The 21427-nt window shown below is 41.0% G+C and overlaps 1 protein-coding gene and 1 pseudogene across 1 annotated transcript in view; one reads left to right on the forward strand and one right to left on the reverse strand.

Moving 5' to 3' along the window:
• Positions 1 to 13681: 13681 nt before the first annotated feature.
• The window catches only part of PPP3R1 (protein phosphatase 3 regulatory subunit B, alpha), a 71922-nt gene continuing 64176 nt past the window's right edge, over positions 13682 to 21427 (forward strand). Inside the window, exon 1 of the mRNA XM_028116247.2 lies at positions 13682 to 14138. Within this exon, the coding sequence (XP_027972048.1) occupies positions 14136 to 14138 (3 nt within the window). The 5' untranslated portion in view covers positions 13682 to 14135. The remainder of the gene's footprint in view (positions 14139 to 21427) is intronic.
• Positions 19518 to 19923, reverse strand: LOC114218870 (small ribosomal subunit protein eS12 pseudogene; annotated as a pseudogene).

The raw sequence follows: 21427 nt of genomic DNA on the forward strand, positions 1-21427 counted from the left end.
GGGAGGGGCAGAAGGAGAGGGAGAAGCAGGCTTCCATCTGAGCAGGGAGCCCAACGTGGGACTCAATCCCAGGACCCTGGGATCATGACATGAGCCAAAGGCAGACGCTTAACCAACTGAGCCACCCAGGTGCCCATTTGATGATCTTTTTATATGATGTTTGCCCCTTCCCTTTAAAAAACATGTTGTCCTGGGAACTTTTTTACATTACTGTATTCTCTATATACTGTATTCTCTAGCTTTATTTATTTTTAAAAGATTTTATTTATTTATTTAACAGAGAGAGACTCTCTAGCTTTATTTTTAAAATTTATTTTCACATGTATATTTTGAATGAGAAAGCCCTATTCTCTCTGACCTTGATTCACGTGATCCAGGTTGAAAGTGGCAGGCCCCAGTTCTGTAGCCAGCAGACTAAAATGAGATTCTGAAGTGAATTAGCTGCTGAACACAAGAAATGAAGAGGCGCCTCTGTGTTCCTCTCAGAGACTGCCGTTGCAGCTTGCCTGATTTTGCTCTGGCAAGTTTCATAAGGTCTGTGAGAAACAATAGAAGCATAGATCTGTATAGCTGAAAAGAATGGTGCTTAGCCTTCACTTATTCTAAATCCCTTATGCTAGAGATGAGAAAATGCATCCCAGGCAAGGATTGTGATCTTGAGAGGCACATTTTCTATTTTTATTCTTATTTATTTATTTATTTATTTTAAAGATTTTATTTATTTGACAGGGAGAGACACAGCGAGAGAGGGAACACAAGCAGGGGGAGTGGGAGAGGGAGAAGCAGGCTCCCTGCTGACACAGGGCTCGATCCCAGGACCCTGGGATCATGACCTGAGCTAAAGGCAGACGCTTAACAACTGAGCCACCCAGGCGCCCCAATTTTTGTTCTTTTTTCAAAAGCCATTTTTAATTCAAGTTCATATTAACAATATTTATACCCTACTAATAGACAGGGACCCCAAAATTTGTTGTGATTGCTCTGTTCACATAGTAGAGGAATTAAACAGAAAGACTAGTTTGCTCCCGTTAAAGGACAGAAAATACAGAGCAAAACACTGGACAAAACTTAAGGACCTGGATGTGATTTGCCAGCCTCCATGTTAGTAAAACCAACTATCTGACTTTATATAATCACAAACTTCAACTATGAAATAGAATAATAAGATATTGGGGCGCCTGGGTGGCTCAGTCAGTTGAGTGTCTGCTCAGGTCATGATCTTTAGGTCCTGGGATTGTGTCCCCCACCACGCTTGCTCAGCAGGGACTCTGCTTCTACACCTTTCCCTCCCCTTCCCCTGTGCTCTCTCTTTCTCTCTCAAATAAATAAAATCTAAAAAAAAAAAAAGAATAATAAAACATTATTTTGAGGACTACATATTTCTCCACAGTGGAACATAACTGGTATTTTTATAAGGTGGTTTAAAAATTAACTTTCTTACTTCACATATCTGCTTCCTGTGTATCTTGGAAACACATTTATTTACTGTATAAACAAAGTTGTAGTGTTTTAAAAGTTTACTGTTACTGATTATTATCTAATGAGTAGAAACACTGATTGAGGAAACACTGGAGAAGATTGTATTTCTGCTATTTCTACACACTAGCCCAAAACATTCCAAGTGAAAAAAAGTTGGTGAGTCTGTTGTCATGGATGTCTCCATGATTTGACTGTTTTTACAAAGTCAGAAAAATTGGACCATTGTCTTTTTTCTCATCACTACTTCTGGACTTGCTGTCTGACAGATGAATGGCATGAGTCATTGGTAGATTTACTATGGTCTTCTGGGACTGTTCTTTATGGAGGGAATTGGTTTTGATTCAAATATGATTCTCAGGCTTAAGGTTATGTACCTGGAACCATTGTTACCAGAGCTCTCCAAAGCCTAAAGTGTTACATGAATACAATAGTTGGTGAGGGAAATAGTTACAAAATAGGGTCAACATCCTTTTTTTTTTAAGATTTTTTATTTGCGTATTTGAGAGAGAGAGAGAGATCACGAGGGGGGAAGGATAGAGGGAGAAGCAGACTCCCCGCTGAGCGGGGAGCCTGACTCGGGGCTCGATCCCAGGACCCTGGGATCATGATGACCCGAGCTGAAGGCAGCCACTTAACCAACTGAGCCACCCAGGCACCCTCAACAACCTATTTTTATTTTAAAAAGAAAATTAAAAATATAAGGGATAATGTACACACACACACACACACACCATAGTTATGCACCAAATAGCAGTATAACATAGTGGGGGAAAGCTCGAGCTTTGGAGTCACACAGACCTGAGTTCTACTTCCAGGCCCAGCACTTAATGTCCTCTCTTCTTAGACCCACAAAATGATTTTCAGTCAACTGAGAAGAATTAAAAATATGGTACAGGTTTCAAAGTGCTTAAAATTATGTCTTTATAACTACTCATACTCACTCCCATGCTCTTTCAGCCATACCTATGATTCTTTTTTTTTTTTTTCCGTACCAGTGATTCTTTATGACCTGCTAACCAGCCAAGCTCAGATTCCTCAATTCTTCTCCACTAGTGCTGGTACTGGATGGCTCTACTGGGGTTCAAAGTTCTTAAACTCAGTGTTTATAGTGCCTCAATCTTCCACCCACCACTACCTAAACATCCTGCAGCCCCTGCCTTCCAAAGTCTGTTTACTCTGTCACAAGAACATGCAGATCTCAACTACTCGGTGAATTAAATCTTCTGAGACTCTTCTCATGATCTCAACCCCTTACTCTGAAGTCTTACTCTTAAACCCACACCCTTTGAGCACCAAGATACCTTTGTTTTGGGCCTCCAAAAATCAGTTGTTGTTTTTTTTAAAGATTTTATTTATTTATTTGACAGAGAGAGACACAGTGAGAGAGGGAACACAAGCAGGGGGAGTGGGAGAGGGAGAAGCAGGCTTCCCGCCGAGCAGGGAGCCCTATGCGGGGCTCAATCTCAGGACCCCAGGACCCTAGGACCCCAGGACCCCAGGACCATGACCAGAGCTGAAGGCAGACGCTTAACAACTGAGTCACCCAGGCGCCCCTCCAAAAACTAGTTTTAAATGATAGAATAGGTAGAATTCACGGAGGACATTTACCAAACATTTCATCCTTAGTCAAAAACATACAATTTATAAGTAAAAGATTTTCTTAGAAATGCAATCACCTTCCTCATTCTAATAAAATGCATAAAATATGTCTACATTGCAATTTCCAGCTGTGGCCTTGAGAATTTTAGCACTAGCACAATTTGCCAATTATGCAGAGCTAACGAGTTCTATTTACAATATTATAAATTTTGCATATCTCCTACATGTTTATAAACTCTTTTCAGAAAAGCAAATTATTTTTAAAAGCATACTGATTAATTTTAGTGATACAGTCTTGAATATGCAGTCATGGCTCATTTACTGAATATTCACAATTTACAACATTGTACTGTATATGTTTATTTCCATAATTATTTTTCTTCAAAATATGCCCTTTTGGTTACTCTTATATTTCCTGGAAGAATGGCATTATAGAGAATATGCTAGTGAGTATTTTAAATTTGATTCCAACAAGTTTGCCCTGAAAAAAACAAATTTTCTATGATAATTTTAATCATTGCAAGGAAAACTGATATAACCAGTCAATTTTTAAAAAAGATATTTCTAATTTAGAATATCGCACAAGAAAGAACTCATTCCAGCAGAAAAACAGAATGAGGATTAACTATCCAAAATAGCTATGATGTTATTTTTGTTGAAGCAAATTATTATTTTTTTTTAAATTTTATTTATCTGACAGAGAGAGACAGCGAAAGAGGGAATACAAGCAGGGGGAGTGGGAGAGGGAGAAGCAGGCTTCCCGCTGAGCAGGAAGCCCGATGCGGGGCTCGATCCCAGGACCCTGGGACCATGACCTGAGCCGAAGGCAGACAATGACCGAGCCACCCAGTCGCCCCGAAGCAAATTATTTTAATATACTCATAAAATATAGTGTAGAAGAACTATGCTGTAGTTACTTTTATGTACAAATAATAGGCTAGTTTAATTTTCTGTCAATTAGGATACCATGGAGAGAAAGAATGATATGATATAAAATTTTGTGAAATTTTGTGAATAGTGTAGATATTTTGATGGAGAAAAATTGTAAAGCAATGTTATCACATAGAACATTTTATAACTACATTATTTGGGCTATGTGTGCAATTGGTACAAAATTATAACAAAATAATATACACAAAATTATAACAATATGATACAAAATTATAACAAAATAATACAAAATAATACAATAATCTAGGAGTAGATCCTAGATCATATGACATTTTCAGAAAATAATATCTTCAGCTCTGAATATTGTTAGTTGTATATGTAGTTCATTATATGGTCTTGATGCAGGATTTGCATACATTACTTGCCTCTTCATTTGCATTCATTACTTGCATACTTACTTGAATATGACTGACTGATCAGTTTTGCTTTTTTTTTTAAGATTTGTTTTTTTTGTTGTTGTTGTTTTAAAGATTTTATTTATTTATTTGAGAGAGAGAGAATGAGAGATAGAGAGCACGAGAGGGAAGAGGGTCAGAGGGAGAAGCAGACTCCCTGCTGAGCAGGGAGCCCGATGTGGGACTCGATCCCGGGACTCCAGGATCATGACCTGAGCCGAAGGCAGTCGCTTAACCAACTGAGCCACCCAGGCGTCCTAAGATTTGTTTATTTATTTTGGAAAGGGTGCATGGGAGGGAGCAGAGGGAGGGGGAGAGGGAGAAGGGAAGCAGAGATGCTGAGCATCTCACTGACCTCAGGACTCCAAGATCATGACCTGAGCAGAAACTAAGAGTTGGATTCTCAAACAACTGAGCCACCCAGGCACCCCAGTTTTGCTTATTTTTTAAGTCAAATGAAGTTTTGAATGAATTGGATTAGCTATCCAATAGAAAGGAGTGTAAGTAGCCACTGTCAAGACAGGCTTAATTAACTCATACTTTGTATGGAAAAAGTGGGTGGTAATTTCCTAGATATTTTACCTTCAAATCTAATCACTGAATACACACACACACACACACTATATATGTGTATATATATATATACACACACATACATACTCAATGTTCAGCATAGAAGAAATAGATTAACAATATGAAAAAATAGTTCATAATTACCTAGAAGGATATTTATATAGTAAGGATATGAACTCTTTTGTTGACATCTTTATGTTATATTTTCTTCCATATACAGAACAGGAAAGTAAACTTTGAAAATACAAGTGGAATCAAAAGTCAAACTACAGGCTTGGGGGTATCATCATTAACACATGAAAAGGGGATCATATCCTTCATATACAAAGAGTTGTTATAAATCACTAAAAATGATAAATCCTCCCGTCAAAAGTGGGCAATGAACAGTAAGTCGTGGGGACATATTCATATGATTTGAGTTGAAAGGTCAAAACTTAAGAAAAATGTTCAATATTACCAGTAAACCAAAAAATGCAAATTACAACGAGGCGCCAGTTTTTAAAAAAAACCTACATTTAAAAGAAATGTTGGGGCCCCTGGGTGGCTCAGTCAGTTAGGCATCTGCCTTTGGCTGGGGTCGTGATCCCAGGTTCCTGGGATCAAGTCCCGAGTTGGGCTCCCTGCTCGGTGGAGAGCCTGCTTCTCCTCTGCCTGCCATTCCCCCTGCTTGTGTCCTCTTTCTCTCTCTGACAAATAAATAAAATCTTTAAAAATAAATAAATAAATAAATAAATGAAAAGAAATGTCAATACATAGTTTGTACAGTTGTTGGGAAATGTGCAATGCTGGTGGAAGTCTACAATGGTACAAACTTTCTTGAGAGTAATCTGACAATATATACATATATTTTAAAAATCTTTAACATTTTTATATTCTTTGGTTCTATAATTTCACTACAATGAATGTATCTTTAAAAAAATCAGAGATTTGCACAAAGATTTGCAAAGATGTTTAATATGCTATTGTCTGTAATAGGAAAAAACTGAAAACAACCAAATTCAAAATTAAGTCATAGGAGATTTGTTAAATAAATTATGAGATACATTAATATTATTGAATATATAAAAACTAAAAATCATATTCTTGAAGAATATTTACAGATGTGGGAAACATTACCAAATATTAAGTGAAAAAATATGTAATAAAACAGTAGGTCCCAATTATGTAAGTAATATATATAAATAGGTATATATAAATATTTTTCTGTATATATACATAAAAAAGATTAGATATACATCCAAATATAAGCAATGATTATCTTTTGGTGGTATGATTTACAGATGATTTTCCTTTCTTTGTACTTTTCTGTATTTAAAACATTTTCTATAATAACCATGTCAATGATCCAGTGGTTTCCCCCCAAGAGTCCCTTAGAATTAAGCTATTCCATTTATATCACTAAAAATTACCCAGTGCTCAGAGCCAGGCAAAAGAGAGAAAAGGCTTGTTCAAAAGCGGAACGTTCAGAGTGGTTCCCTCTAACGGAAACAACGGATGTAAAGGAGTAGTTACTAATGCCTAATATTTAGCCTCAGTGTTCCCCACTCTCTCCATACCCCCATCTAGAAAATGCCAATCTAAGTTATGCCCTAGTTATGGTTTAACCCAGTGTAATGGCAATGTGATGGCATTACATTGCCTCCTCACTTACAAGAGAAGTCAGTGGGGACCTCTGAGGTCTGTCATCTAAAGCCAACTAATCCCTAGTACCTGTAGGTTATAATCTGTAAAACATTGTTTCCTTTTCTAGGGGTTAGCTGGATTCTTAGTGTATACCTTTTCAAATATCAGATGAGTTAAATTAATGAATGGCTATTGTATGCCAAACTAATCTTCTTTTGCCAGTTTATTCATTTCCTTTCCTGTGGCAGTCACAGTCTACCATGAAAATTCCCTGAGAAAAACCCTGACAACTGAAAGAACTGGATTCAATATGTTGCATATTGAAGGTGCTGATCAGCAGTAAGGACTGTTATTTTTAGATGGACTATAAAACTGAAATCTTGATCCTTTATTTATTAAAGGTCTCTTAAGAATCTTTGTAAGATGGCAGGATTAATACTTCATCCCCTACTACATTCTCTTTGCATCTTAGAATTTCTCTACAGTGTACTTATTGGTACTTGAAATTTATATTAATGGCATGGATAAAATATGGAATTTGAATTATAGTAAGCAAAAATCATTAATGAAAACTAAATAAATTATTAATTCTATGTAGTTGCTAATAATATTTTTATAAATTAAAAATTTTTGTTGTAATATAGTTTGATGCTGAAAAAACTAGATTAAACATTTTAATATAGAATACGTTTTTGTCAGTAAAGTATTGACAGTACTTTGAATTATTTTTCAGTCTCTTTAACATACACGTATACACAATTTTTTTCTTTTTTTTGAAGATTTTATTTATTTATTTGACAGAGAGAGACACAGCGAGAGAGGGAACACAAGCAGGGGAGTGGGAGTGGGAGAAGCAGGCCTCCCGCCGAGCAGGGAGCCTGATGCAGGGCTCCATCCCAGGACCCTGGGATCATGACCCGAGCTGAAGGCAGACGCTTAATGACTGAGCCACCCAGGCGCCCCCACAATTTTTTTTTTCTGACATCAGCACATTTTTATTTGTTCAAATATACTTTTCTGGTTTATTTTTAGTGTCAATTATATGTCAAATGCTAAGGGCACATAATATAGTTTCAATTAGTTTGTTATATTTAAATTTTTCTTACCCTCATAATAAACAAATATTATATTTGTGGTCAGTGATGAATAATTTCAGGTAAAGGATTTAGATCAGTGCTGTCCAAGAGAACTTTCTGTGATGTCCAATATGGTAGCCACTAGGTATGCAGTTATCAAGCATTTGAAATGTAGCTAATAGGACATTAGAACTGGGGACACCTGGGTGGCTCAGTCGGTTAAGTGTTTGCGTTTGGCTCAGGTCATGATCCCAGGTCCTGGGATGGAGGACCTGGGATCCAGCTCCTTGCTCAGCAGGGAGCCTGCTTCTCCCTCTGCCTGCCGCTCCCCTTGTTTGTGCTCTCTCTCTCTCTGACAAATAAGTAAATAAAATATGTAAAAAATAAATAAGACAGAAGAACTGAATTCAAATTTTATTCAATTTTAAATAATTTAAATTTGAATAGCCGCAAGTGGCTAGTGGCTACCATATTAGACAGTGCAGACTTAGACTTAAATGGACTATCCAAAATTTACACAGAAAGGGACTGGAGCCAGAGGTGGGATTAGAACTAGGGTCTCACTCTGGACTTACATGCATGTGTGGAGCACATGTAAGTATTTGGGAGTGTGTAAGTATATACATGTGTTAAGAAGTATGAAAAACAGGTCTTCTCTAGTGTCATAATATGTCCATTTCATTTATTTTATTTTTTAAAAAAGATTTTATTTGTTCATTTGACAGAGAGAGAGAGAGAAAGAGAGAGATTGAGCACAAGCAGGAGGAGCGGCAGGCAGAGGAAGAGGAGGAGGGAGAAGCCTGATCCCAGGACCCTGCAGGGCTTGATCCCAGGACCCTGAGATCATGATTTGAGCCAAAGGCAGACGCTTAACCAACTGAGCCACCCAGGCACCCCAATATGTCCATTTTATATTTAAATCCTATTTTTTTGTTATGCTTAGGTAAGTACTTTTCAGATTAATGCTACACGGTAAATACTTTTAGTAAATGTGTAAAGTGGAAATACTATCAAAATTGAAATACATAGCTTTTTCTTGGTACTCACTTTTAAGAGCAAGACACCAAAGAAACAAATGAGAGTTCTAATTCAGAAAAACTATTTCAAGACATAATCTAGGACATCTCAATGGAAATGTCCAGGTGTATACCAACCGCCTGAACTTTCCCATCTGTCTTGGTCCTCTTTGACACGCTGCTGGACCATCCTTTTCATCTTGAACTCCTCTTCTTCAGCTTCCCGGGCATTCTTGCTGGGTCTCCCACCCAGAGCTCCCAGAGCCGAGTCCATTATCTTTTCTTTCACTTCTTTCTCCTTGCATCACTTAAAAGCAAATGCTACCTTTGGTTCTGCATTTGGTCCTGCTCTATTGCTTCTATGCTCTCTGATTTCTGTCCTTTACCTCATGTTTCAACATTCATCTTTGTGCAGATAACTACCCAATTGTAATGTACGTATCATATGGAACAATTATCAGCACAGAAAAAGAATTGCTCATTATGTAAAGAGTGTTAACAGACTGCCTCTAAAAGCACTGTGGAATATTCCTCCAACACACAGATTTAGATGTGGATTCAAGAGCTTTAGGAATACATTTCACGAAGACTTTTTCCTCCTTTCCTTTTTGGCCCAGTATATAATATAAAAATAACTTATACAACCAATTAATCACATAATTTTGGGAAACTTGTCCAAATTTAAAAATATTTCTGATTTGTGTTTCATCTGAAAACTAAATGACTGAGGATTTTATTTTGAACAAATTCAATGTTATTCTTAGGAGAATTAGAAAAGTTGCACACAATCCATAATTTAAAGTACTTATGCTTAAAAATTTAAAAATTCCATCTAGTAATTGGTATACATTTTCCCCAAACTTATTAATTCATAAGGCTATATCTTTTTAAGAGCATTGTTTTTCTACCATTACATTTTTAATAGCAAATACAGAGCTTCAGCTACATTATAGTTTAAATAGGCTTTTGCAGAAAGGTCATTGTTTATAAAACTCTTTGTAAGGGCGCCTGGGTGGCTCAGTTGGTTAAGCGACTGCCTTCGGCTCAGGTCATGATCCTGGAGTCCCGGGATCGAGTCCCGCATGGGGCTCCCTGCTCGGCAGGGAGTCGGCTTCTCCCTCTGACCCTCCCCCCTCTCATGTGCTCTCTATCTCTCATTCTCTCTCTCTCAAATAAATAAAATCTTAAAAAAAAAAAACTCTTTGTAAAATGGTTTCTATGGAGAAATGAGTTTCCAAGATGGAATTTAGAATCCTTGGCTCAAACCTCTACTGCTTAGCAAGAAGGGAAGGAACCACTTCCCTGCCGTCTCAGGTGCTGAGGAACCTTTCCTCAACCACACCCTTGGGTAAGGGGTGAGCTGGCATCCCTGCTCTTTCCTTGGTACAAAAGAGGATTCTGGGAAGGAAGGCAATCTATTCCCCATGCAACCTCATGTCCACTGAAAGAGACTTTTGTGGTGTGAAACTAGATGGCAAAAAGGTACAAAATATTCTTAAGTCTGGGATTCTTGAACTGGGACATACGTGTTTTAGCTAGGTGGAGAGGTAGACATTTCCTCTAAATCTGCATTAACAAAAAACAAAGGAACTACAAAGGAACAGACATTACTTTCAAGTTGTTTTAGTCAACTCTCCTTTTTAATTGACATTTTCTTCCTATGTGTAAGAGTATAAAATTAAACATGGTTTCTAGTTGACATTAGTCAGTATAATCATGAATAAAAGTGTGCACTTTGGGGTAATACTGCACCGGAATTATCTGAAACAACTATAGGAGTGGTAATTTGTTTCTTCTGCCACCCTTAAATCTTATATATGAATAAATGACAGTGACCAGTCCTTTAAGAATAAGGCAGATTTCTGGATATCACAATGATCTGGAGAGACTACACATAAGATTTCCTGTGACATTTCTAACTTCTTAAAGATAATTGTGGAGACACTGAAGCCTGAGGCTGTCTGTGGTCGAATAGGAGTATAAACATTACTCTTTCTTAAAACTTTCTCTTTGATTTGCTTTCTGCTTAGCAGCTTAATTACTATCTTTGCATCTTTTCTTTTTTCTATCTCTAAATAAGAGAAAACTTGAAGATTTCGCTTTCAACCTGTTTTGAAGTCAATTCCTTTCTCTACTCCCTCCTAACCTGCACTTGCAGCTCCTACTTGAATGCTTCCACTGGGATCTCTCAGCAGCAGCTCAGCATTCTTAAATCCAAACTCACCTTTCTCCACTCAGCATCCAAACTTTTCCTGATTTGTTTCTTTTAATGCCATCATTATTTTCTGTCATCCAAATTAAATTGGTCATCTTTTTTTTTTTTTTTAAATTATTTGAGAGAGAGCACAAGAGGGGAGAAGGTCAGAGGGAGAGGCACTCCCTGCTGAGCTGGGAGCCCAACGCGGGACTCGATCCTGGGAGTCCGGGATCATGACCTGAGCCAAAGGCAGTGGCCTAACCAACTGAGCCACCCAGGCGCCCCAAATTGGTGATCTTTTATTTCTTCCTCTCCTTGTTCCCTACATCTACTAAGTTGCATTGTCAGTGTAGTTTTGCTTCATGTCTTTCATATTTACCCCTTCCTTTCCTCTGCCATTAGTACTTCTTATTACCTCATGCATAGCTGTTACTATTCTTGTAACTTGTAAGTGTGTCTCCCTCCAACTTACCCGACATAAAACTCCTCAACAGTCATCTTTTGGTTGCTAAGTTTTCCAGGAAAAAGATCCATTTGTTAGCTATGTCCTTTGTCTTTCACTTACCTAGTTATCTAAAAACATGCATACTTGCTGCAGGACTATTTGGTACTTGCCCCCTCCCATACTAAGCTTTACACAAAAACTTAATGGAATCATACTTTCTTTTTTGAACCTTAGGGCAAAAACCTGTGTATTAAAGGTGCATTTTAGGTTTGTCTCTCTCAATGGATTCAAAATAGGCTAATTAGTTTCAGTGTCAGAGATGCAACCTGCTACATGCCTGTATTTTATGCAGTATACACAAGGCTGAGAGAATATAAATGGTGTATCTGGGAGACTTGTAGGATGAGAAGGATCGAGTAGACTTGGCCCTTTTGTGTCTCTTGCTTTGGTCAGTAACAGAGGCTAACCAATCTTTCACAGTGCCTAGCTTTTGAATTTCTGATTTAGGTTCACAGTACATACTTGTTGAATGATGGTAGTCTAAATTGGCTCAAATCTTCACAAAATTATGGGTTATTCTGAATCTCCTGCATCCCATGTAAATCAAATTCTTTCTTGGTATTTAATCCTCAGTCAGGATGATAATTTGATTTTCATTGAGTCTGTCCAAGGGACATACACACGAATGCAGTTACAGTGATTTACCTCTAAGAAGTGGAGTTAAGGGGGTGGAATTTTTTTATCTACTACTTTTAAAAAAATGAGCATATCTTAATTTTATGATAAACTAATTAAAATAATATACCTAAAAAACATAAATGACACACATTTTAGCTTAGGGACTTTCCCCTGTTTTAGAACGTAACATATTAATATATAAATAGAAACATATATAAGAAACTTAGTATGAGAAGCTGTGTTATTTCTTGGCCTTTCCTTGATGCAGTCACTGTATGAGACAATTTGTTATGTTTTAGTTACTTTTCTTTATTCATCTGGACACAGAAAGTAGTTCTTAGAAAAAGAGAGAGAAAGGGAGAGACAGAGAGACCTAAGGCATGCCATTGAGCCTCTTAGAAAAGATGCTCGCTTATCATGGAAAAATAATTACCACAAAGAGTAACACTCTTACGTGAGAAGCTTCAACAGACTGCCTTTAAAAACACTACGGCTTTTTATAAAACTATTCAAAGGATTTGTCAATAAGGAGTTTCTGACCACTAGAAAACATTATCTCCCTCTCTTTCATACATATAAACCTCATGATTATCAAGAATTTGAAAGGGAATAAATGGTTAAAATAATTGCAAAATGTTTTCTCCCTATCCTTATCACACCTTTCCCATCGGCTCCCCCCACCCCGCCGCCGCCCCCAATAACTTTCCTCCTTATGCTCTTCCATTTCCCATGACAATCTGAATTTTCTGGGAATAGTGATTGCCACCAAAGTAGATATAGCCCTACTAAAGGGATAAGTGGGCAATCTATCTTCGAATGTGTTTCAAAAACAAACACTGGGCACCCCGTCAAACGGCAGCTTGGAGGGTTTAAGGAAAATACAGAACTGGGTGAGGAAGTCTTTGCGGGAGTGGGAAGCAGCTCTTCTACTCAGCTGTTTCGTGGCTCCTCAGCCTCAAGCTGTAGCCAGCTTTGGCTCTTCCTCCCTGTCTTTCCAACCTGGCTCCTGACCCTGCCAGCTCATACTGGGGTGTGGGCCTGCGGGTGCTGCACCGGGGTGACAACAGTTTACATGCGCCCAGCAATTTTGTAGTGGGTCCAAGTCGGTACACTGATGCAAAGATACCAATTCTCCTGAGTAAACGGATTCCCTTCTAGCTCCAGGGCTTGGATTTTCCTCTTTTTTTTGTTTTTGTTTTTTGGTGCAGTGCCTGGGTGGCTCTGACACCTTAAGGCCGCGCATCTGCTGCTCCTCCCCCACGAGGTTCCTACTCCTGGAACCAAGTACGCCTTCGCCCAAAGCTCGGACACCCCTCACATTTCCTCCCTCTCACAGCACCCTCGCATTTCCTCCTCCTCCTCCTGACCCAGCCTTCCCCCGACCTGCCCGCCTCCAGCCACATGACAGGAAGGGCTCCGCCACGTGACGTCACCGACGTCCGCGCCCCCGTCCCTGTCCTCCCCCCGCATCGCACGCAAAGGGCGGCCCACGGTGGAGAGAACGTGGTCGCGCGCTCCGCGATCCCCAACCAGAGCTCGCCAGAGCACCCCGGCGGCCACCGCGGAGCCGGCGGGCGGGTTCCCGGATGTGCGCCTCTCGCGGAAGCCCCGCCCCCCGGCCGGCTCCGCGCGCGCCCCCGCCCTCCGCCCCGCTGCGCTCCGCTTTCTCCTCCCTCTCCAGTCCTCCCCCTTTTTCGTGCCTTGAGGTTGCGGGTCAGCGCTAACCACTGCAGTGAGTCCGTCACGGCTCCGACGCGAGCGCTAGGCTGCAGCCCCCGAGCCGCCTGGCCCCCTCTCCCCCCCTTTCTCTCTGCTTCTCTGTCTCTCCCCTTTCTCGCCGTCTCTCCTCCCGCTCTGTCTCCGAATCTCGACCTTAATTTTTCTTTTTCCCCGCCCGCTCCCGTGTGCCCAGTCACCCGGCCGGCGCGGGCCCCGAGGCACCGCCTCCCCTCCCCCAGCCTGCACCCCCTCCCCCGCGGGCGTCCCGAGGGCCGCAGCCGCTTCAGCCCAGCACAGCTGGGCCGCCGCCGCCGCTTCCTGCGGGAGCCCTTCTGAGCGCCGACACTCTCCTCCTCCCGCGCGAGCCGCCAACCGCCGAGCAAAATGGTGAGACCTTTGCTTCCCCAATGCACCATCCTTCCTCTGCCCGCCGCTGCCAGGGCCAGGGGCGGGGGCGAGCCCCGATGCCTCTGGCCAGCTTCCCCCAGTGGAAAATTCGAGAGACCCGGCCCCGCTGGGGCCGCAGCGGGTCCGAGAGAGCCTTCAGTGGCCCGGGTGTGTTGGCGGCGGGCGGAGGCGGTGGGCCGTCTGCTTGACAGGACCGCGGGGCCGCCGCTTCCGCCCCCGGGCCTCCGCGGGGCGCCCCTCCGCCACCCCCCCCCCGCGCCCCCCGGGAGTCCGCCCGGGCCTCAACCCCCTTCTCCCCGGCCATCGGCTTGGTCCTGGCCACTCGTCGGCCTGCATTACTTTTTTCCGGATCCTCCTCCACGTGGAGCCCCCCTTTCACCCCCAGACTCACTCCTTCAAGTTCGGGTATATTCCAGAATCCTGGGGAAATAATACGTGGTAAATGGCTTTTTATATAAGACCCACTTTCTCTCCAGACCTGTTCTTTCTCCCACTCCATTTTCAAGCAGCGAGCCTTCGCAGGAATCCTGCCACTTCCCCCCTCTCCTGTTAGTATTTTGTTGCTGTTTGCAACCTTATGGGGTTCCTTTCGCTGCTGCTTTTCTCTCTGGCGAACCGGAAAGGTCCAAGGTGTATGTTCCTGAAAACGTAGTCTAACTCGGTCTTTGATAAATGGGGATATGTTTTCAGTGCTTCTTTACTGTCAAGGGTTTTTCGTTTTCTTTGTTACCTTCGTAAGTCTCTCTCTCGTGGTTGTTTTTGAATCATGGCGATTTAAATTTGTCTTTCCTTACCCTCGCATTAATCCCTAGGTAGAATTCATTGCTGTAGTGTTTCAAACCGACGCTAGGGGTGTGTCTCCCGCTTCTGTCACTGTAGCCAAGAAATCAACGACGCCCTTTTAGCCTGTTACCTTACCGGTTTTCTCGCTCCGGGTAGCCGCTGCAGTTTCCTCTTTGCAATCATGAATTGTATACGTAGTAGAAAAAGTTAGCAGTGCTTTTCCATATGTATCAGATATTCAGACATGTGATTTCGTTGTTAGGCTTTTTCTAAAACTCTTCCAAGAGTTGTCAGAAGATTTTTAGACCGATTGTTTGACGTTGGGTAATTTCTTGGATTGTATTTCACCCTGTATGTAGAATTTAAGTGTTTCAAAATAGAGCAGTGGATTATCGAAGAGAAATTCTGTTGACTGCAACTTAAAATCAGTTCGATGTGATTGTGAGGGAACAAAGTGAAACTAGAAAATTCAAGTAAGTCAGCTTTTATTTAAAATACAGGACAAATCAAGTGCACTTATCAGTGTACTTAAAATCCAAATTAGGAACAGACTTAATAAATGATTAGTGAGTTTTATATATAGAGGAAGTTTTTCCTTGCCAACTTGGGAGGCGGCTCAGAGACAACTTTGGCCCCCAAAGTTACAAAACTTAGGTTTTTCCAGACTACTACAGAAAACAGCTTAGATCAAGACCATTCATAGTGCAGTCTTTTGGTTGGCATAGTTTTTTGGAGTTACGAATTGCATTTTAGTGCTTTAATGTCACTTCCTTATACATGTATTTTACTTGAAGGTCAGGATCTTGAAGATCTTTGACCATTGCAGTGTTTTTACCAGCATTTGTAAACAATACATGGTGAGGAATAATGATCCAGCCTTTTGTTGCTTATGTGTTATATATTAGAATGAACTGGTTTCCAAGTTTTTTTTTCCCCCCTGTAGTGTGCCCCCCCCCACCAACAGATTGAATTTGGGAAATTCCTTTTTTAGCTCTTAAATTTACCTTCCTGGTACTCCGTGTTTTCTTATCTTAAAAAAAATATTTTAAGATTTACCTTTTGATACTGTTTCCTTCTAGTTCATTATTTCCCTCTTTCCAGTTTTCTTTTCAGTATTTTCTGATTTACGCTTGGTTCTTTCTTCTACCATTCTCTCAATACCGTTTCAGGACCTAGTTAATTTGTTGTGACAGTGGCTTCCCAAGTTTAGAATTATTTTGGTCTGTTGAATGCAGCACTGGTTTGAAAGTATCAAGACCATACCTATAGGTCAACTCTGCTATATGGGGTATTAACTCAAATAATTTGGTTTTTGGAGTGATCTGGTTCATTTTTCTAGTTAATTGAGCATAGACTTCTGAAAATTTTCACTCCCTTTGGAAAACTTTATTATAACTTACGGAGTATCATGATCATATTGACAATTTTGTCAGTTGGTTTTAATTTATGAATTAACTTATGAATATGACTGATTAATTCAAGTAAGGGGAAAGTAGAAAGATTGGATTGAACTTATCAGCAATCTTTTCTGACAGTTATTTATTTTAGTTGCAATGTTAAAAGTAGTTTGTTTATTTCCTGAGAGTAAAGTCTTTCCCTCTCTTCACCTCTTTTTGAATTTTAAACTGCTGACCATCCAGGTGGGATGAAGATTTTACGCACGCAGACACAGACACAAAAACACACACACACACACACCTGAGTACTGAGCTTCTAGGAATCCCCCCCCCCGAACTAATGGTCGTTGTCTGACAAAATAAATAGTGTATGTTTACTGAAGTAAATAAATAGATGTCTTCACAATTTTTTTCTCTAGGTAGGCATCTGTATTTTAGATAGAGTACTTCAGTGTTCCTGACATGCAGAAGAAGAATAAAATGATCAAACAGAAGAGTGTTTGTTTAGGTCTGTGTGATTGAAAAGTCTCTGAGTAATTTTTGGAGGGGTAAATTTTGTAGGGGCATTTTTATTTTATTTTATTTATTTATTTTTTTAAAGATTTTATTTATTTATTTGACAGAGAGAGACACAGCGAGAAAGGAAACACAAGCAGAGGGAGTGTGAGAGGGAGAAGCAGGCTTCCCGCGGAGCAGGGAGCCTGATGCGGGGCTTGATCCCAGGACTCTGGGATCATGACCTGAGCCGAAGGCAGATGCTTAATGACTGAGCCACCCAGGCGCCCCTTTATTTTATTTTTTTAATTTATTTTAATTTATTTATTTTTAAAGACTTTGAGACAGAGAGATAGCAAAGAGGGAGAGTGAGAGGAAGTAGCAGACTCCCTGCTGAGCAGGGAGACCTATGTGGGGCTCGATCCCAGGACCCCGAGATCGTGACCTGTGCTGAAGGCAGACGCTTAACCGACTGAGCCACCCAGGCACCCCTGTAGGGGCATTTTTAGAAACTTAGTTAACTTTTCTTGCATCAGAAATAGTTTTTACCGTGTACTTAGGATAATTTAAAAATAGGATTTGGGGGCACCCGGCTGGCTCAGTTGGTTAAGCCACTTCCTTCGTCTCAGGTCATGATCCCGGGGTTCTGGGATTGAGCCCCGCATCGGGCTCCTTGCTCAGCGAGGAGCCTGCTTCTCCCTCTGCCTGCCGCTCCCCCTGCTTGTGCTCTTTCTCTCTGTCAAATAAATAAATAAAAATCTTTAAAACAAATAGGATTTTATTTTGTTTTTTTTTTAAAGATTTTATTTATTTGAGAGAGAGAGTGAGAGACAGCAGGAGAGGGAAGAGGGTCAGAGGGAGAAGCAGACTCCCCGCTGAGCAGGGAGCCCCATGTGGGACTCGATCCCGGGCTCCAGGATCATGACCCGAGCCAAAGGCAGTCGCTTAACCAACTGAGCCACCCAGGCGCCCCTAGGATTTTATTTTGGATGCATATATGAATACGGTGTGTAAGTAATTGGCTTTTCTTTTAAATTTGTTTTTTAGGAAAACCTTTAATTTTATAAATGACCTTTCTATGTCTTTGTGTTTTTCAACTTTTTATTAAAATTATTTCCACAGTCTGGGGCACCTGGGTGGCTCAGTTGGTTAGGCGTCTGCCTTTGGCTCGGTTCCTCGGTTCCTGATCCTGGGGTCCTGGATCCCTGGATCCTGCGGTCCCTGTTCAGCGGGGTGCCTGCTTCCCCCCCTCCTTCTCCCCCTGCTTGTGCTCTCTCTCTCTCAAATAAATAATAAAATCTTTAAAAGAAAAAATTATTTCCCCAATTTGTAAATAGAAGCCAAAACATTTATTACTGTCCATGATACCTGCACTGGAGTTGCACACAGCATATTTTAGTTCAGATTTTGTGACAGAGGCTGTATAGCAACAACAAAGTAAGCAACCCGTCTTATGGCCAGCAGAATTAAAATTCACATTACTCATGAGAAAATGTCTCTGCTCATTATGTCCCATAGTGGATGAGAAAATTAAAAAGGCATAGATTGCAAGGTAAAGAAACTGAGGGTTAGTCAGCAAAGCAATGCGAGGGACAGATAACTCTGGGTAGATCAGGCCTCTATTATGGGTAGTAAAGCAAGTAAAAGTACATGGCAGTATAAGGAAGTCAGCTTGGGCCAGGAGGATTAAGCAAGTCAGACCATGGGCCCAGAGTCTGGGCAAGCAACAGGGATTCATTCATATAACAAATACTTGTAGTTTTTGTCTGCTGTTCAGTGGTTACTGTGCTTGTTTGTTGAAAGTATTAAAATGATTAAGGCAGGTTTCCTATCTTCATTTAAATCTAGAACATTAGACAAATGCCAGTAGGTATGAAAAAAGTTAGTCCGAGTTATCATATGACTAATGCACACAAAGCCTGATAGAAATTGAGGAAAGAGCAAGATCAGTTTCCTTTGGGATTAGGGAAAGTTTTATGAAGGAGGTGAAAATTGGCTTGGGTCTGAAAAGGTTATTAGGATTGCAGAAGGAAGAGTTGGAGGCATCTAGGAAAAGACTCTAAATCCTGGAGATAGGAAGAGAAAACATTTGGAGCACTGATAACTTGGAATAGCAGTGTCAGCATCATCTGGGAACTCGTCAGATCCTACCCTGGACCAGCTGAATCCAGAACTCTAGGGATGGGGGCAAGCAGTATAGATTTTATAGCTTCTCCAGGTAATTTTTCTATTCCTTTAGAGAATAGCAAGGAATGTATTTATTTAAATTTTAGTTAAGTATCTGTTAACATACCTCACACTGTACAAACATAAGACACATTTGTGATTTCCAAGGAACTTAATCGAGTGGAGTAAACAGGACAACTATGCATTGTGATGTGTGCTATTAACTAAATGTGGGGTGCTTAAGAGTATTTAGCAGGAGGTGGGTGCCTGGCTGGTTCAGTGAGTGGAGCATGTGACTCTTGGACTTGGGGTTGTGGGTTCAAGCCCCACGTTGGGTGTAGAGATTACTTTAAAATCTTAAAAAAAAAAAAAAGTACATGGCAGGGGAGAGACTTAATCCAAACTGGGGTGAGGATGGGGCAGGGAGACAAATGTCACTCAGAGAAAGCTTCCTGAAGAGATGAGGTGTCTGCGCTGAGTCCCTTTTTTTTTTTTTTTTGGAACAGAACCAAATTTTTTATTCATTTCTTGCATTTTTGAAGTATTCCTTGATGACATCCTTCTCCTGAGATTCTTTGCCATATTCCTTAACTACCACACAACTGCAACCAGCCACTTTACGGGGCTTTCCATCTCTGTCAGTTTTACAGAGGCCTACCCATTCACCTAGTTTCTTGTGTCATCAGCCTTGATTAGGTTGATTTGGTGTTCAGCACAAAGGCCTTTCACCAACTTGACATAACATGGGCTCATCACAGTTGGGCGCAAAGCACACAAAGATGGGCTTGGTGCTTGTCTAAGGTTTTGGCAGCTTCGCAAATTCTGCGTGCCAGGCCATCGTGGATGAGGGCAGTCTTCAGCACCTCTTATAAAGCAGTATTAACGTCCATTACACCTTCAGCATCAGTGCCTTCCTCGGCCATGGCAGCATGGCTGTGGGTTACAAGTGTAGCCGAATCTTGACTGCACCTAAGTCTCTGCCCTCTGCGCCACTTGGTGGTGGCAGGGAAAGAGCTGAGCTGAGTCTTTTTTTTTTTTTTTTAAAGATTTTATTTATTTATTTGAGAGAGAGAATGAGAGAGAGAGAGAGCATGAGAGAGGGGAGGGTCAGAGGGAGAAGCAGACTCCCCGCTGAGCAGGGAGCCGGATGTGGGACTCGATCCCAGGACTCCAGGATCATGACCTGAGCTGAAGGCAGTCGCTTAACCAACTGAACCACCCAGGCGCCCTGAGCTGAATCTTAAAAGGATGAGTATTTAGCCAATGAGAGAGGTGGTCTAGAAAGAGAGCTCTATGTTTAAAGCCATAGAGATAATATATACAAGCCAGTTCATCTGGAGGGCTGCAGGGTAGAGGGTTAGGGTGGAAAGGAGAAAGAGGGTGGTCAGATTGAGGCAAGGTCATAGAGGAGTTTGCATATCATATGAAGAAGTTAACTTTTTTTTTCCCCTAAACCAGTGGGAAACTGTTATTTTTAAGCAGGAGAATGATGTCTCATTTGCTTTTTTAAAGAGATCAGTCTGGTGGCCATGTGGATAATAAAATAGGGTAAATTAATATAGGAATGGGGGGCCAGTTAAGAAATTGTTACAATAATTCATGTGAGGACTTAAAAGACTGTAGGGACAGTGCAAATGAGGAGGAGAGACCAGGTATGAGACATTTTGAGAGGTAGAAGATAGGACTTGGTGACTGTTGGATTGTAGGAAGAAAAGGGGTGTACCCTCTGGCTTCTGGCTTGGCTGACTGGACAGATGATTGTGCCATCCATTCAGCAAATGTTTATTGAGCACCTGCTTGGTTAAGATTCAGTTCTAGGGATATAAGAAATGTCCTTTCCTCAAGAAACTTCCAGTTTGCTGGGATGACTGTTGTATTATCTCTATCATCTCTAGCATTCTCTTATATTGTAATTAATACTTGGAATGCTATGTTGCAAGATTCTGTAAGTTCAGTAGGATAGAGTGCTGTGAGATATTACTGCTGCTTGCTGCATAGATATCTCGGCCTAGGATAGAAGAGACTAGATAGCCTGAAGGTAGGAAGAGGTAATATGTATTAGAGCAGTGATTCTCAGTATGTGAATTCTGAACTGGCTGTATCAGCCTCATCTGGGATCTTTTCAGAAATGCACATTCTCTCTCTAGGAGGTATAGGAAAAGGAGATATGAGGGAGTAATGTTGATTTCTATTTTGGACATGTTGAATTTAAAGTAGTTCAGAGCACCTGGGTGGCTCAGTTGGTTAAGCATCTGCCATCTGCCTGATCCCAGGGTCCTGGGATGAAGCCCCACGTGCAGCTCCCTGCTCAGCTGGGAGCCTGCTTCTCCTTTTTCCTCTCTCTCTGCCCTTCTCCTCTACTCTCTCTCTCCCTCTCAAATAAATAAAATCTTAAAAAAAAAAGTAATCGTGGGTCATCTAGGTAGA

The sequence above is a fragment of the Eumetopias jubatus genome, unplaced genomic scaffold (genome assembly GCF_037043125.1).
Source record: "Eumetopias jubatus isolate StellerSeaLion01/CBP00866 unplaced genomic scaffold, mEumJub1_p1.0 scaffold_9, whole genome shotgun sequence".
In the NCBI taxonomy this organism is placed as follows: domain Eukaryota; kingdom Metazoa; phylum Chordata; class Mammalia; order Carnivora; family Otariidae; genus Eumetopias; species Eumetopias jubatus.